Here is a 17621-nt window from a genome sequence, read left to right as displayed (position 1 = left end):
GGGAATCAAATGATCAAACCATTTCTTAAATCAAGCAGACACTCTGGGGATCTGAGTGAGCTGAGTGGCAGGGATTAAATGGCCCTGGTTGGGAGAGGGAGGTGCCAGGAGGGGTTGTGAGTCTGGAAGGCAGGGTGGCCCACGGCCAGGTCTTCTGCAAGTGACGCACATTTGGATTCTTCTTTTCCAAAACATAGTCTTTTGTTTTATTTGACTCCCTTTCGTAGTGGCTGGCTGCCCAGCACAACGCTGGAGACGTGATGACAGCAGCCCTCTGGTCTTGTTTCCAAGTTAACAGAAATGCCTCCCGCAACTCCACACTAAGCCGATGTTTGCTGGTTTGAGCACAGCCTTGGTCTCGTGCATGCAGTGTTTCCCTACTTTAGTTTATCATGAATTTTGCCTCAGGCTTTTAAAGAAGGAGTGAGTTTGTTTGTGTGTGTGTGTGTGTGTGTGTGTGTGAATGTGTGTGTATTAATCTACTGAGAGTACCAGTGGCTTTTCTGCTTCTATTTCATGAGTATAGTTAATGATACCCTTGTAACTTGAGCGATCTAAGATATACATTACTTGATAATGGCTCATTATCCCTTTTTCCCCAGCTTTATTGAGATATAATTGACAAACAAGAATTATATAAATTCAAGGTGTACAACATGACGTCTTGATACATGTACACATTGTGTGATGATTACCATGGTCAAGCTAATTAATATGTCCATCACCCCACGTGGTTACCTTTATTTTGTGATGAGACATTTAAGATGGACTCTTAGAAGATTTCGGTGTTACTGTGTTACGTTCTGTGTTACAGTCAACTGTCCTCATGCTGCACATGAGGTTTCCAGAACTGACTCATCCTGCACAGCTGAAGCTGTATCCTGTCATCAACACGTCCCCACTCCCTGCACCCACCGGCCCTCCAATCCCTACTCTACTCTCTGCTTTGGTGAACTTGGCTTTTTTAGATTCCACAAATAAGCGAGGTCTGCAGTATTTGTCTTTCTGTGCCTGGGTCACTTCACCTAGCATAGTGTGTGCAGGTTCATCCATGTTGCCACAGATGACAGGACCTCCTTCCTTTCTATGGTTGAATCGTATTCCATCCTGCATACACACCGCATTTTCTTTATCCACTCATCTGTTGACGGTCACTTAGGTTTCTTCCATATCTTGGCTGTTGTGAATAGTGCTGCAGTTAGCATGGCAGTGCAGGTATCTCTGAGATCTGGCTTTAATTTGTCTTGTATAAATACACAGAAGTGGGATTGCTCATCACATGGTAGTTCCATTTTTAATTTTTAATTTTTTAATTTTTTTTTTTTTTTGAGATGGAGTCTCGCTTTGTCCCCCAGGCTGGAGTGCAGTGGTGCAATCTCGGCTCACTGCAAGCTCCGCCTCCCGGGTTCACACCATTCTCCTGCCTCAGCCTCCCAAGTAGCTGGGACTACAGGTGCCTGCCACCATACCTGGCCAATTTTTGTATTTTTAGTAGAGACAGGGTTTCACCGTGTTAGCCAGGATGGTCTCAATCTCCTGACCTTGTGATCTGCCCACCTCGGCCTCCCAAAGTGCTGGGATTACAGGCGTGAGCCACTGCGCCTGGCCCCATTTTTAATTTTTTGAGGAACTTCTGTACTATTTCCCATAATGGCTATACATACTGGCTTAGTTTTCTATTAATGTAGGTTCATACAATCTCTTACATTATTTTTTTAAATGACATTGGTCTACAGTCCTATCTCTCTCGCCGTTGTTCCTGGTTTTGGCATCAGGGTGTCACCAGTCTTACTAGAGGAATCCAGAGGACCTCTGGCTTCTTCTGATCTCTGGAATATTTCAAGTATCACAGAAAAGTCTTTGTATTGAAGGCTGATGGTATACGGCTTTGAAACATCTGAGTCTGCCTTCTGAAGAATGAGCTTTTTCAATACCATTTCTGTATTTTCCTGGATATCATTGTATTAAAATTTTTGTCTTGTTACTCAGTGTAGGTAATTTATATTTTTTAGAACACAGTACATTTAATTTATATTTCCAAATTTTAGGATAAATATACCCATACTATTTTCTTATACTGAAAAAAGGAAAATCTCTGAATCTGTGAGCATACTTCTTTTTCCATCTTTCATGTTTGCTTATTTTTATTCGACTTTATTTTTATTTTCTTTAGATTTTCCTTGATGGGTGTCTGTGGATTTTTGTGGACGTTTGAAAAGAGGGGGTCATGTTTCTTCTTATTGGAGATTGCTGAGTAAATGTTTCAGACAGCATTGTGGGTGGTAAACTTTCTGGATCCCTGTTGTTTAAGAACAGCCCCGCTGATGCCTGCCACAGCAGAGTCTAGGTGCGGAATTTCTTCCCTCCACCTTGGTAGAGGCTGGGCCACCAATGCGTCTCATATTTGTATAACTTTGATCTTCTTGTGAAGTCTTTCCTCTGTTTAGAACCTGGCACTATTGTCTCTTTCTTGTACTTCATTCATTTCACCAGACCCCTCTCCCGTCACTGTCATCAGCTGTGTTCATCCCCTCGGTCCCATCTTCTTTTAGTTCAAGGAACTTTTATTCCCATATGGGTTTGATGATTTTCTTCCATTCTTGGATTTTCTCCCCACTGTGATCCCGGTTAGGATCACAGACTCTGGGTCTCCTGGGCTCTTCCCACTCAGATCTCAGGGCTTTCTTGGCTTTATCTCTGTCCTTCTGCATTGGGTTTCAGTCAGTCCTTGCCTGAACTAGGGTCACTGTATCAGCAATTCTGCTTTCAGGGTCTTTTATGCAGACCGTCACTGAGTTTCATCTGTGTTTAGAGTGTCATGCTTTCAGTCTCCTGGAACTTGGGGTGTTTTCCTTCCTCCTCTTCCTCCTCCTTTTTGGTAGCACTCTGTTCTTGTTTCATGGAGTGACAGCCTCTTTTTTTCCTCACATCTGCATCATTGCTTGTTCAGACTTTGCTTCTCTGTCATGCTGTGATTTCCTCACATGTCTGAGGACCCTTAGTTGTCGTTCACATTTTTAAGTGAGGGTCAAGATTGTTTGGCATTCATTGCTGAAAGGTTTTCTGCACATAGATATACATATTCTGCACCCAGAGCTGATGCTGGGGCTCTGATGAGGGGGGCCTTCTTCATCGCTGATTGGACATGGGGGCTCCAGTTCATCTTGGCATCCAGAGCTTCCTGGGGTGTGGCCTCTTCCTCTCTAGCTTGCGACCTAGGCTGGGAGTCTCCTGGGCCAGCCCCACCCTTCCTGGTTCTCCCGCTGGTTGCAGGCATGGAATGGCTCTTCTTCAGAACTCGACCCATCAGTTAAAGACCACTGAGTGCCCACAGTCATCCTCATGTATGGTCCCTTTGCTAGGGTCTCTGGGAAAATTCATTTGTCTTCAGAGTCCTTCTTCTGCCTTTCTTTCTGTTGGATATAAAGTCAATAGAACCTGATCTTTTTGTCTTGCCTTTCCCAGAAAATCCTTACTGACCTGGTCTGTGGATGGCATGCCTCAGTTTTCTATCACTGCTCTGGCGCCATTCATTTTTATTTGGATGAAGGGGAGGTGGAGGCATTGGCCAGTGGCCATCCCAAATGGAGGGCTGAGACTATTTGTTTTTAACACATTGACCAAGAGAAAATTCACAAGCCATGAAGTTCACCCACTGTAAGTGCACAATCTATTGGTTTTTAGTATATTCCCAGTGTTTCTCAGCCATCACCAATATGTAATTTTACAACATTCCCACTCCAAAAACCACACCCATAAGCAGTCACTCCTCATGAGCCCCTCCACCAGCCTTGGTCACCCACTCATCTACTTCCTTTCTCTGTGGATTTGCCTGTTCTGAGTCTTTCATACAAATAGAATCCCACCACATGCGGCCTCTCGCTGAGCATCATGCTTTCAAGGCTCATGCATGTTGTAGCCTGTGTCACTATTTGATCCCTTTCATGGCTGAATAGTATTCCCATGGGAATGGGCTGCGTTTTGCTTGTGTGGATAGGCTGTGTTTTGCTTGTCCATTCATCCTCTGATGGACATTTGGACTCTTTCCACTTCTTGGCTACTGTCAGTGGTGCTGTGTACATGGGCACACAAATCTGTGTATGGACGTTTGTTTCATTCCTCTGGGGTAGATGCCTAGAACTGGACTCACAGGGTCACAGGGTCACACAGGGAGTGACATTTTGAGGAACTGTTTTCCAAGATGCTTTCACTGGGGGTTGAAGCTCTGATGAGGCAGAAGACACATCGAATGAGGACCCAGAGCAGGAGTCAGAACTGAGACCCCCCACCAGGAGGTGTCCTCCCTGGGGATGGCCAGACAGGCTGGGTCCTTTTGGTGCCTCGGACAAGGGCAGGTGGGAGACAATGGCAAATGTGGAGAAGGTCAGAGAGCCAGTCCCGGGCCCTCCTCCTGGCTCTCTGTTCTGACCCTGTGGCCATCAGTGGGCACAGTGAGGTGGGGCTCACACACGCATGTGTGGGGAGCCCCTCCCCAGGATGGCCCCGGAGCCCTAGAATGAAGGCTCGGCCCCTGCCAGCTGCCCCAAAAACCAGGGCAGGTTTTTGGACAAATATCTCTGTCCCTGGAGGCCCTCATTTGTCCTTTCATGGGGACTTGGCTTTGCTTCCAAGGAGGTGGACAAGGCTGTGTCAGTTTGGCCCCCGGCCCTGGAGATGGCTGCTGCTGGTTGTCCTGGGTGGTCTGCCTCGAGGGGAGTGATGGAGGCGGCTGTGCTGACCACAGTGAACTCTGTCGGGTGGGACTCCGGGAGGTCCTGGTGCTGGGGCTGGCGGCCTCTGGCATTAACATGCAAGGGTCATTTGCTGGAGCCGGACCTGGTCTCTCAAATGCGCACAGCGACCCGGTGGAAAGAGTGCAGCAGCTTGTGCCACTTCCCCCACGCGGCATCTGGGAGCAGGGTGGCAGGCAGAGCCGAAGGCTATTTGGGAGAGACCTGGGAGGCTGGGGGTGTGGGGACAGGGTCCTCGGGGTCAGAGTCCAGGACCACGGGACCAGGAGGGAGCCAGGACCCTGAATCTCCAGGCGAGGCCGCACGGGGCAGGGGGGCCCGCAGGCTTGGTTAGTGGGTGCCATGGTCCCTGCTCATCTGTGCTCTCGCCAGCGATGCCTGAGCAATGGGTATTCAAGAACCCCGTGAATACTGGGCTGCTGGGCTCGAGTCCTGGGGGAGGGCGTGGTCCCCATGTCTTACTGTGGAGGAGATGAGGGCTGCAGGGACCAGCACTGTGGTCCATAGCTTGTCTCCCCAGGGGTAACAGGAGGGGTGAGGCTGCTGGGTGGAGCCAGGCCCCGGGTGGGCTACCTCAGGCCTGGGGGGCAGCCACAGAGCTGGGGAGGGTGAATGTGGCTGAGGGGCCCAGAGCTGCTGCCAGGGTCCACTTTGTCCCAAAACTCCTGGCCTTGGTTCCAGAGGCAGCTTCCCTAAGATGGGCTGGGGGGCCACGTGCTGGGGTTGGGGGCCCACAGGGCTAAGAGGGAGACTGGCCTTCAGGGTTCACAGAGGCCAGCACCAGGCGGCATTGCTTCCTGCCTCATCCCATGCCCCTCGGGGGTCCACAGACAGGATGGAAGGTCGACAGAGACAGAGGGGTGGAGCCAGGCCTGCTGGGGGTCAGGACTCTCCCTGCAGTCAAGGGTGGCATCACTTCCCACCTCACCCTGTGCCCCCTGGGGGTCCACAGACAGGACAGAGGTCGGTGTGAGACAGAGGCGGCTTTATTAGAACTCAGAGGGAGTGCTGCCTTGGTGGAACCAGGCCTGCTGGGGGTTAGTTCTGCAGAACTTGGGTCTGGAGGAGCAGCTGGGGTCCCTCATGCAGCCAGCATCTGGGAAGGACTGGGGGAGCATTCTGGTCCCTAAGACAAAGAGCCTGCCCCATCTTCTGAGGGTGTCAATGCCAGAGAGGGCAGAGCTGGCTGGGGCAGCTGGGAGGTCAGCCCCTGGTGGGAAGGGACTCCAGATCACATCCAGGGCTGTCAGCAGCTGGACTTCTGGCCAGAGCAGAGGCTGTAGCAGGCGGGGCGGGAGCACACGGGGCGGCAGAGGAGGGAAACACAGGAGGCTGTGCAGCTGGGCTGGCAGGAGGAGGCAGAGGCACCGCAGGAGGGGATGGGCACGCAGCAGGTGGACCTGCACACGGGGCGGCAGAGGAGGGACACAGAGGAGGAGGGTCTGCAGCAGGAGGTGGTGCAGCTAGCAGGCTGGCAGCTAGACTGCTGGCAGCATGAAGTGGAAGCCCCAGAGCACACAGGCACATAGCAGACGGACTTGGAGCAGACAGGCACACAGCAGGCCTGCTGGCAGGAGGAGGAGGTGCAGCAAGTTGGCTGGCAGCTAGACTGCTGGCAGTATGAAGGGGAAGACTCGGAGCAGGTAGGCACGAAGCACACAGGCTTGTTACAGATGGGCACGCAGCAGACGGGCTTGCAGCAGACAGGCACACAGCAGGCCTGCTGGCAGGGGGAGGAGGTGCAGCAATCCGGCTGGCAGCTAGACTGCTGGTAGCATGAGGGTGTGCAGGAGCTGGTGCAGCCTGATTGGCAGGGGTTGGGCTCACAGGCTGCCTGGCAGCAGGGACTGGACACACAGCTCACTGGGGTGCAGACCAGGGTCGGACAGGGGGCCGGGGCGCAGCAGCTGGGGGTGCAGCAGGGGGGCTCATAGCAGCAGGGGGGCTCATAGTAGCTCTCTGGGCAGTCGTCTACCCGCCAAGAGTCGGTGCAAGCGCTGGAGCAGATGGACATGGTGGATGCAGCCATGCTGGAGTGGGGAGGAGGTGAGCTGGGGGAGGTGTGTGAGTGAGTGAGTGTGTGTGTGAGTGAGTGCGTGTGAGCCTGTCGGCTGCTGGGGCTTTTATATGCCCAGGGCCTGTGTTTTCCCAGCAGCAGACTCAGCAACGCCCTCCCCTTCCGTGTTGGTGTTTGGAGCCGGGAGGACCCTCATTATTTCTGCTTCCTTTGCCATGACTTGTCCTCACTCTGCTCCTGACACTCGGCTGGTCCTGGGCAGGACCAGCGCCCCTGGCTGAGCCTGTCCCCCGGGAACACCAGGAGGGAAGGTGCGGCCTCTCTGGGGCTGACCTGGTGACTTCCACCTGGCAGGTCCCGTGACTGTGCCCGGCGTGGGCTCTCGGCCCGGGGGAGGCCCAGCCTCTGTCTGCAGGGACCTCACGGGGCAGGCTGGCGTGGCTGCAATTGCGAGAGCCAGGATGGAGGTGCCTGTGTTGGGAAAAGACGCTTGAGGACAGCGCTTCCTGGCGAGCTCTGGGATCTTCTGAGATCCTGATGTCTGCTAAGGGCAGGAGGACAGGGAGGACCTCCCCTCCTCTGAGAAGGAGATGGAATGTTCTGGCAAGGCCTCTGGACAGTCAGCTCATTAGGAGGACAAGGTTTGGGGACTGGCCTTTGGGTCTGGAGTGCCGTCCCCTGGAGCCCCGGTCAGGTGTCCGGAGAGGGGCGGGTGCAGGTCAGGGTCTGAGGGTGGGGAGGAGCCTCTACCTTGGAGAGGCAGGTGTGGAGTGAGGGTTGCGTGGAGAGTGGAGGATACTTGGGGTTGGCAAAGCCGTCCTATGCTTGGGAGGTCATCGAGCAGGGCTGGCCCTGACCCCGGGGCAGGGACGGTCACAGGCAAGCTCCTCTGTCCCAGGGCCTGAGCCCAGCACAGCCTGAGGCTGGTTCTGAGGAACCACAAACATCTCCCAATGTCCTTCCAGCCTCTTCTGGATGAGAAAATGGTCAGATGGGGACACAGTCAGCCCCACTGCCCAGAAACCTGGCCTTACTCTATGTTTGCACCTTGGCTGAAGCCACATGCCAAGAAATTGAAATGTGATGTGAATTTCTGGTATCTGTAGGTGACATCATTGTCCACCTAGGATCAGAGTGACTGTCCCAGGCCATGCTCACTGAAGGGCTGGATGAGAGACAAAGTCACTGCACCCAGCACCCCCTACCTGTACCCCTGCGATGGCAGTGTGAAAATACAATGGGAAAGGAAGCCTGTCAGCCTGGCAGACCCAAGTACAAAATGCCCAGTGGAATGTTAGAGGGTCAGATGTGAACGAAAGCGTAAACCTTGAGCAGAGCACATACAACGTATGTCCCCTGGAATCCCGGCAGGGTTGGGAGCTGGAGACCGGTCCACGTGCCTCAGCTCAGCTCAGCATCCACGACGTTCCCATCACAGCCCCGAAGGAATTGTTGGGTACACAAATGAAGATATGAACTGCCAGAAAGTACTTGCAGTCTCCATGACAGGTGGAAGATTCATGTGAAAAATTTAAAGTCCTTACCACTAAAACAGGATAAGATACAAAAGAACTGAATACAAGATTAAAAGTTTTAAATTTCCAATAAGCATTAATGAGATGAACAGCTAGTTGATCTCATTAATAACTAAAGTTTCTTAGGTTTAAACACACGTCTCCCACCTGTAAGAGCAAACAAGATTTAAAATGCTGATAATATCCAGTATTGCAGAGCGAGGGGCTTCATTCTTAGAAACCATTGGCAGGTGTAATTTTATTTAAATTGTGATAAACCATAAAATAAAATGTACCATCTTACCCATTTTAAAGTGTGCAATTCAGTGACAGTACAGTCGCAATGTTGTGCAACCATCCCCACTACCTAGTTCCAGAACACTATCATCGCTCCAGAAGGAACCCCCGTACTATTAAGCAGCCACGCCCAGCCCCTGGCAACCACTGCTATTCTGCTTCTCTCTATGGATTTGCCTGTTCTGCACATTTCATATAGATGCAGTCATGGAATATGTGGTCTTTGTGTCTAGCTTTGTTCACTTAGCATGTTTTCAAGGTACACCCGTGTTGGGATATGTTTCAGAACGCCATCCCTTTTTTTGGCTGAATCATATTCCATCATAGGGACACGCCACATTTCATTTATCCATTCATCTGCTAATGCATTTTTGGGTTCTTTTCAACTTTTGGCTAGTGTGAATAGTGCTTCTATAAACATTTTTTTTTTTTTTTGAGACAGAGTCTCCCTCTGTCACCCAGGCTGGAGTGCAGTGGCACCATCTCGGCTCACTGCAACCTCCACCTCCCAGGTTCAAGTGATTCTCCTGCCTCAGCCTCCCGAGTAGCTGGGATTACAGGCACGCACCACCACACCCGGCTAATTTTTTATATTTTTGGTAGAGACGGGGTTTCACCATGTTGACCAGGCTGGTCTTGAACTCCTGACCTCAAGTGATCCTCCCCCCTTGGCCTCCAAAAGTGCTGGGATTACAGGCGTGAGCCACTGCGCCTGGCCCTATAAACATTCTTGTACACGTTTCTGTTTGAACACCTCTTTTTAATTCTGTTGGGTATATACCTAGGAGTGGGAACTGATGAGTTGTATGAAATTCCATGTTTACATTTTGAGGAACTGCCAGACTGTTTTTCACAGCATCTGTACCATTTTATATTCTCACTAGCAACATACAAACGTTCCAGTTTGTCTTCATCCTTGTCAATATCTGCTACCTTCTACTTGCTGGTGTATGTGTGTGTTAAATTATAGCCATCTTAGTGGGTATGAAGTATCAATAGCATGTCATTGTGGTGTGGATTTGTGTTTCCCTAATGACCAATAACGTTGAGCTTCTTTTCCTGCATGTATCATCCATTTGCATATCTTCCTTGGAGAATGTCTATTAAAGTACTTTGCCTATTTTTAAATTGGGTTGACTTTTTGTTGTTGAGTTGTAAGAGTTCTTTATATATTCTGGGTGTTAGATCCTTGTCAGAATTATGATTTACAAGCATGTTCTTCCCTTGTGTGAGTTGTTTTACTCTCTTGATAGTGTCCTTTGATGCACAAAACTTTTTAATTTTGATGACATCCAATTTATCTATTTTTCCTTTTGTTGCTTGTGCTTCTGGTGTCATACCCAAAAAACCATTGCCCAACATAAGGTCATACATATTTACTCTTATGTTTCCTTCTAAGAATTTTATGACTTTATCTCATATATGTAGGGCTTTGATCCATTTTTAGTTAATTTGTTGGTGTGAGATATAGTGCAACTTTATGATTTTGTGTGTAGATATCCAGTTGTCCCAGCACCATTAAAACAAATAGAGACAGGATATTGCTCAGCCTGTTGCCCAGGCTGGAGTGCAGTGGCACAATCATAACTCCTTGCAGCCTCAAACTCCTGGACTCAAGTGATCCTCCCACCTCAGTTTCCCAGGTAGCTGGGACTACAGATGCACACCACCATACTTGGCTAATTAAGAAACATATTTTTTTAGGGACCAGGGTCTTACTCTGTTACCCAGGCTGGTCTCGAACTCTTGGCCTTAAACAATCCTCTCATCTCAACCTCCTGAGTAGTTGGGATTACAGGCATAAGCCATCATTTTATAACATTTATGTACCTAACATCAGTTATAAACATTTATGTACCTAACAATTATAAACATTTATGTACCTAACATCAGACCCCCAAAATATATCAAGCATAAATGGACAGAATGGAAGAAAGAAATAGGCAATTCCAGTTCAACGATAATATTTGAAGACTTCAATAAGTCACTTCCACTGATTAAAAAAATTTTTTTAAATAGAACTAGATCAAAGATCAATAATGAAATAGAGGACTTGAAGAACACTATAAACAGGCTAGATCTAATATGGCCGTATATAAAACATTCAACCCAACAACAGCAGAATACAAATTCTCTCAATTCTCCAGATTAGACCATATGTTGGTCAAAAAACAAGTCTCAATAACTTTAAAATTATTGAAATCATATAATGTATCTTCTCTGACCACAGTGGAAATTAGAAATCAATAACAGAAGGAAAACTGGAAAATTCACAAATATGTGGCAATTAAACAACACACACTTATAACAACCAGTTGATCAAAGAATAAATCAAAAGAAGTTAGAAAATGCTATGGAATAAATGACAGTGACAATATAACAAACCAAAACTTACGGGATATGGCAAAACAGTTTATGGAGGGAAATTTATAGCTATAAATGCTTATGTTAAAAAACAAGAAAGATCTCAATTCAGTAATCTAACTTCACACCTTAAGGAACCAGGAAAAGGAAGAGCAAACTAAACCCAAACCTAGAAGAAGGAAGAAAATAAAGATTTTATGTAGAATAAAGGGAGCAAATAAAGAAATTGAGAATAGAAAAACAATGGAACCAAGGAAGCCTAAAATTAGTTTTTTGAAAGCAACAATAAAATTTACAAACCTTTAACTAGACTAAGAAAAAAGAGAAGGCTCTAATTATTAAAATCAGAAATGAAAATGTGAACATCACTGCTGACCTATATAAATAAAAAAGACTATAAGAGAATATATGAACAATTGTACACTAACACATAAAATCAATAAAATTTATTCCATTTAAGCGTGTTTAGTGATATTAAATACATTCATAATGTAGATAACCTAGATGTAATGGATAAATTCCTATTAACATACAAAATACCAAAACTGATACCTTTATTAGTGTTCTTCATTTCTTTTCTTCTTTTTCTTTTTGAGATGGAGTCTCGCACTGTCACCCAGGCTGGAGTGCAGTGGCACGATCTTGGCTCACTGCAACCTCTGCCTCCCAGGTTCAAGCGATTCTTCTTGCCTCAGCCTTCCATGTAGCTGGGATTACAGGTGCCCACCACCACACTCGGCTAATTTGTTTTTGTATTTTTAGTAGAGATGGAGTTTCACTATGTTGGCCAGGCTGGTCTCAAACCCTTGACCTTGTGATCTGCCCGCCTCAGCCTCCCAAAGTGCTGGAATTACAGGCGTGAGCCACCGTGCCCAGCCAGTTCTTTATTTCTTAATATGGCTTCAAGTTATTGTCTAGTGCCCTTTGATTTCATCCTGAGCTGTCATTTCTTGTAGGGCAGGCCTACTGACAATAAACTCTCTCAGTACTTATTTATCCAGAAGTGTCCTAATTTCTTCTTTAGTTTCGAAGAATCATTTCATTGGACACAGACTTCTTGGTGGACAATTTTTTTCTCTTTCAGCACTTTAAGTACATCATCCCATTGCTTTCTGCTCTTCATGGTTTTTGAAAAGAAATTGGCTGTTAATCTTCTCTTTTCCTGCTTTCAAGATTCTCGTTTTGTCTTTGGCTTTCGATAATTTAATTTTGTGTTTCTGTGTGGATCTTTTTGAGTTTATTCTACTTGAAGCTCATGGAGCTTCTTGGATGTGTAGATTCAATGTGCTTCATCATATTTGGGAAGTTTTTGGCCATTATTACTTCAAATATTTAAAAAATTATTGTAGTAAAGTGCACATGAAATTTATCCCATTTTAAGTGTACCATTCAGTGATATTAAATACATTCATAATGCAGTGCGGTCATTGCCACCATCTGTCTTCATAACTTTTCATCTTGGAAAACTGAAACTCTGTCCTCATTAAACACTAACTCCACATTCCTCCTCCCCACAAACCCCTGGCAACCACCATTTTACTTTCTGTCTCTATCATTTTTCTTCAAATATTTTTGAGTGCTCCATTCTCTCTCTGCTCTTCTTCTGACACTGCTGTTAAGTGTGCTGTTGGTATGTTTGATGTTGTCCTACAGGCCAGTTAAACTCTGTTCATTTTTTAAAATTCTTTTGTTTTTGTTTGTTTTGAGATGGACTCTCACTCTGTCATTCAGGCTGGAGTGCAGTGGCATGATCTTGGCTCACTGCAACCTCTGCTTCCCAAGTTCAAGTGATTCTCCTGCCTCAGGCTCCTGAGTAGCTGAGATTACAGGCATGAGCCACCATGCCCAGCTATTTATTTATTTATTTTATTTTTAGTAGAGACAGAGTTTCACCATGTTGCCCAGGCCATTCTCAAACTCCCAACCTCAAATGATCTGCCTGCCGCAGCCTCCCAAAGTGCTGGGATTACAGGTGTGAGCCATCACGCTCAGCCTCTTTTTGTTTTTATGCCCTTCAGACTGGAGTATTTCGCTTGACCTATCTACCTGTTCTCTAATTTTTCCTTCTGTCTGTTCAAATCGGCTGTGGGACTTCTCTAGTGAAATTTTCATATCAGTTATTATACTTTTCAACTCTAGAAGTTCTATTTGATTCCTCTTTACAATCTCTCTCTTTATTGACATTCTCTCTTGGTTGAGATGTTGTTTTCCGAGTTTCTCTTTGTTCTTTTGCCATGGTTTCCTTTAGCTCTTTGAGTATATTTAAGAGAGTTGATGGAAAGACTTTGTCCAGTAAATTCAATCCCGGGCTTCTTCAAGGACATTTTTTACTAACTGGCTTTTTTTTTTTTTTTTTTTTACTGCGAATGAACCATACATTCTTGCTTCTTTGCATGCCTCATAATTTTTGTTGAAAACTGGACATTTGGAATATTATCATTTGATAATTCTGGATGGCAGATTCTCTCTCTTCCCTGTGGTTTGCTGTGGCTGGTTGTGTGGCTAGTAGTTTTTTGTTTTGTTTTTAAGTGACTTTCCTAAACTATTTTAGTAATGACTATACTCTTTGTCATGAAGGAGGTCACTATTCCATTTGCTTAGTGCTCAGATAGTAATTTGACAGAGTTTCTTAAACACCTGGAGTCAAAAGATATTTTTTTCCCAGTCTTTGTAGCTGGGCTCTGTGTGTTGGTCCACACCCTCAGTGCTCACCTGGGCTGTTTGCGACTCTGCCTTCCCTTTCACTTCCCCTTCACTTTCCCTTCACTTCCCCTTCACTTCCTGCTTGTTCACAGCCTGCAGTTCAGCCAGAGGTGGGCACTGAGCCTCTAGGTCTTTTCTGTGCCCCATGATGGGCATGCGTGGGGGCCTTATAGGCTCCCAAGAATATGTGGAATCTTCCAACGCCCTTATTTCCCAAAGCGTCTAATTTCTCAGCTCTTCCTCCCAGGTTTTTTGGGGTGTCCATTGTTTTCCCAACTGGTATCCTTTGTCCAGGTGGCAGTGACTGGTTCATTTACCTTTAAATGTTCTGACCAAGCCTCTGTGTAGCTGCTTCTCTGGCTGGAGGGAATCTGAGTTGGCGAAATAAGGCAAGCCCTGTGTGTTAGTCCTTCAGGAAGCCATCACTACTGTGCTCCTCTCCTGCCTTGTTCTGTTAGATCTTTGGAAAAGAAATTATTTGCCTTCACATTTCACTTCCCCAGTGCTTGTTCCCCCTCTGCCCACCACAGGACGCCCCTGTCCACAGAATGTGACTGGAATGCCCCTCCTCAAGGTCTCCAAGAACTCCCATTCCTAAATCCTGAGTTGGTTTCTATCACTGTGAGTGTGCGTACCACGGCCCCTGAAGCCCTAGGTCACTCTCCATACCACTCAGGAAGCCTGTGCAAGGTGCTCCTGACCCCCGTGACAGCCCTGTGGCCCCCACTTTCCCTGCACCCATCCCTGTGTGGCCTGTCTCTTCCAGCACAGCTGCCTGGCCTGCACTCCATCCCCACCTTCCCCGTCTGGAAGCAAGCCATGCCTCCTGCGGTAGGACCAGTGAGAATTCCCCTTATGAGCCAGGCACTGGGGACAGCAGGATGCCTAAACAGGAACCATTTGGTGGGTGTCTGAGGCCTCTGGACAGCGTTGTTCAGCAGGTGGAGGAGCCCATGTGAGCAGAATTTCCCCGAGGGTCGTGTCTCTGTCCAAATGTCCATCCCTGCAGTTTATGGACAGGGAGTGCCTGCCCCAGCCAGGCCCCGCTGGGGTCTTCGAGGCACAGGTGGCCTCAATGCCACCCTCACTCCTGCCTCAAGGGCCAAAGCCAGAGCCCCCTAATATGGGCTGACTTGTGATGCCTCCGAATTCACAGGTTGAAGTCCTAAGTTAAGGTCCTACGGATGGGCCCTCATCCAATGACTGGTGTCCTCGTGAGAAGAGGTGAGGGCAGAGACACACACAGAGGGACAGCCCTGTAAGGACACAGGGAGGAGACTGTGTCTGCAAGCCTAGGAGAGAGTCTTCGGGAACCAACCCTGCCACACCTGGGCCTCGGTTTCCAGCCCCAGGACTGTGAGGGACTCCATGTGTGTGGCTCGAGCCTCCAGTCTGTGGACTTTGTCACAGCAGCCTGAGCTGACACGTGCAGGTCCTCTCAGGTGTGGGGGTCCTTTGTGCCCACAGAGTATGGCCGAGGCCCCCAAACCCAACTGTGTTCTCCTAAGGTGAGAAGAGTGGGCGGCATCGCAGCCCTGGGTCACCAGCTTGGGGGGCGTGGGTGAGGATTGGAGGGGACAGTGTGGCTCTGGCCGTCTGCCTGTCTCCTGTGGCAGGAGCTAAGAAACTATCCCCAGAAGGCCTCCTTCCTGCTCTCTGGTCTGGACACATTCCCACACTGTCCTGGGACTCCTCTGTCATCGCCCCTGTGAGACCTTCCTATTCCCACCAGCCCTCCAACCACCCAGCCCAGCACACGGAGCTCTGGAGACCACGTGTCTGTTCTCTGCTCTGCATCCCAGCGGCAAGCCCAGGGCTGGAGCAGGGGGCATCCCTGAGCATCTGTGAGTATGCGCAGGAGGCCAAGATGGCCAAGCTGTCTCCGAGTGGAACTCCTGAGTGCTGGGACAGCTGGAGCCCAAGTCTCCACACCCACCCCCCACCGCCCGTCTCCCACCTCCCAGCACAGCTGCCCAGGCCTGCCACCCCCTGGGACAGCCCCAGCCCTTGCCATGGGAAGGAGCTCCTTCTACCCACAGTGAGTGGGGCGTTGGCCCGAGCCATGTGGTGTCTGTGGGACTCAGCCAGTGAACAAGGCTTTTGGGCCCCACAGGACCTGGGAGGGGAGCCGGACAGCAGAACGTGCCACAAGGTGGACAGGAGCTTCCAGGTGTCACACAAGAGCCCCCCGAGGCCCCCCAGCTGGGGAAGTAAAGAGATCCACGGGGCCCAGCCCCCCAGAGCCAGGCCAGGCCCCACTCTGCCCCCTCCCGCCCTGGGTATGGAGAGTCAGCACAGAGTCAGCTGGGGCCGCAGGCGCTTTATTGGTGCTCAGAGGCAGAGGGTGACACTCCTGGGTGCGAGACCCAGGTCAGGAGGGCCCATCCCCGACCAGTGACCAGCGGAGGGTTGTGGTCTGCAGCCAGGAAGCACCGTGAGGAGCAGCCAGGGCTCGCCTGCCCCGGGGGAGGTCAGGGAGGAGCCAGTGAGCATCTCAGACCCCACCCCTTGGCTGGGCGGCTGTGGGTGGGGCTGCTCCTTCTCTGTGTTGAGCTGTGCTAAGGCTGGGTGGGCTGGGAGGTCAGGGGCTTCCAAGGACTGGAAGAGAGGTGGGGCCTGAGCCTAGCTGGCTCTGGGGGACATGGCCGTCAGCAGCTGGACTTCTGGCCTGAGGAGAAGCTGTAGCAGGCCGGGCGGGAGCACACAGGGCGGCACAGAAGGGACACACAGGAGGCCTGGCGGCAGCAGCTGGGCTGGCAGGAGGAGGTGGAGGCACAGCAGGAGGAGACGGGCACGCAGCAGGCGGGCCTGCACACAGGGCGGCAGAGGAGGGACACAGAGGACGAGGGTCTGCAGCAGGAGGTGGTGCGGCAAGCCGGCTGGCAGCTAGACTGCTGGCAGCACGGAGAGGAAGCCCCAGAGCAGACAGGCACACAGCAGATGGGTTTGCAGCAGACAGGCTTACAGCAGACGGGCACACGGCAGGACTGCTGACAGGGAGAGGAGGTGCAGCAAGCTGGCTGGCAGCTAGACTGTGGGCAGCATGAAGAGGAATCCTCAGAGCAGGTGGACACACAGCACACGGGCTTGCAGCAGATAGGCACACAGCAGGCCTGCTGGCAGGAGGAAGAGGCACAGCAAGCTGGCTGGCAGCTAGACTGTTGGCAGCATGAAGCAGCCCCACAGCAGACGGGCACACAGCACACAGGCTTGCAGCAGACGGGCACACAGCAGGCCTGCTGGCAGGGGAAGGAGGTGCAGCAAGCCGGCTGGCAGCTAGACTGCTGGCAGCACGAGGGCGTGCAGGAGCTGGTGCAGCCTGATTGGCAGGGGCTGGGCTCACAGGCCGCCTGGCAGCAGGGGCTGGACACACGGCTCACTGGGGTGCAGACCAGGGTCAGGCAGGGAGCCGGGGCACAGCAGCTGGGGGTGCAGCAGGGGGGCTCACAGCAGCTCTCTGGGCAGTCGTCCACCTGCCAGGAGTCGGAGTAAGTGCTGGAGCAGATGGACATGGTGGACGCGGCCATGCTGGGGTGGGGAAGAGGTGAGCTGCGGGAGGTGTGAGTGAGTGTGTGAGTGTGTCAGTGAATGAGTGTGTGAGGTTCTTGGGGCTCTCAGGCTTTTATACCCCTCCTGGCCTTGTTGTTCCAGGGCCCACAGCTTCCCCTTCCTTGTTGCTGAGAGGCGGCATCTGTCACGATTAGGGATGTTTGTTTGCTGGTGACATTGCCCAGCTCACAAGTCTCCTGTCACCTCTGGGTTATAGCCTGTCACATGTGGAACCTCAGGGGCAGGAGTTGGGGTGGGCCCGATCCCAGCTGGGTTCTGGAGGCAAGGAGGGCTGTGGGCGTCTGGTGGGTGGGATGTGGGTGGGATGTGCCTGGGGCCATCCTCGGTTGCTGGGGCATCATCCAGCCACTGGCCCCAGCAGCCTCAGGACACGGGCTCCCCCTGCAGGAAGCCAGCCCTTAGGAA

The 17621-nt window shown here is 50.1% G+C and overlaps 3 protein-coding genes across 5 annotated transcripts in view; 1 reads left to right on the top strand and 2 right to left on the bottom strand.

Annotated features, from left to right (window-relative positions):
* TSPEAR (thrombospondin type laminin G domain and EAR repeats) overlaps positions 1-17621 on the top strand; it is a 215868-nt gene that overhangs the window by 68521 nt on the left and 129726 nt on the right. The gene's annotated exons all lie outside the window — the stretch shown is intronic.
* Positions 5998-6780, bottom strand: LOC129022485 (keratin-associated protein 10-10). The gene is made up of 2 exons (XM_054468674.2): positions 6412-6780; positions 5998-6315 (listed from the first exon to the last, which is right to left on the bottom strand). The coding sequence occupies exons 1-2, from the start codon at positions 6778-6780 to the stop codon at positions 5998-6000; spliced, it is 687 nt and encodes a 228-aa protein (XP_054324649.2).
* On the bottom strand, positions 16295-17173 carry LOC129022479 (keratin-associated protein 10-2). 3 transcript variants are annotated; one of them, XM_054468663.2, is made up of 2 exons: positions 16484-17173; positions 16295-16381 (listed from the first exon to the last, which is right to left on the bottom strand). In XM_054468663.2, the coding sequence occupies exons 1-2, from the start codon at positions 17171-17173 to the stop codon at positions 16295-16297; spliced, it is 777 nt and encodes a 258-aa protein (XP_054324638.2). The 3 variants fall into 3 exon arrangements, with proteins under 3 accessions (XP_054324638.2, XP_054324639.2, XP_063515994.1); XM_054468664.2 differs by having other exon boundaries at positions 16295-16606; positions 16826-17173; XM_063659924.1 differs by having other exon boundaries at positions 16295-16759; positions 16853-17173.

The sequence above is a fragment of the Pongo pygmaeus genome, chromosome 22, assembly GCF_028885625.2.
Source record: "Pongo pygmaeus isolate AG05252 chromosome 22, NHGRI_mPonPyg2-v2.0_pri, whole genome shotgun sequence".
Lineage (NCBI taxonomy): Eukaryota > Metazoa > Chordata > Mammalia > Primates > Hominidae > Pongo > Pongo pygmaeus.
This window is presented reverse-complemented; position numbering and strand designations above follow the sequence as displayed.

Coding starts and splice junctions, on each gene's coding strand:
- LOC129022485 (XM_054468674.2), bottom strand. CDS start 6,780: ATGGCTGCATCCACCATGTCCATCTGCTCCAGCGCTTGCACCGACTCT. Junction 6,316..6,411: donor TGCCCATCTGTAACAAGCCT/GTGTGCTTCGTG, acceptor TCCTGCCAGCAG/GCCTGCTGTGTGCCTGTCTG.
- LOC129022479 (XM_063659924.1), bottom strand. CDS start 17,173: ATGGCCGCGTCCACCATGTCCATCTGCTCCAGCACTTACTCCGACTCC. Junction 16,760..16,852: donor TGCCCGTCTGCTGCAAGCCT/GTGTGCTGTGTG, acceptor TCCTGCCAGCAG/GCCTGCTGTGTGCCTATCTG.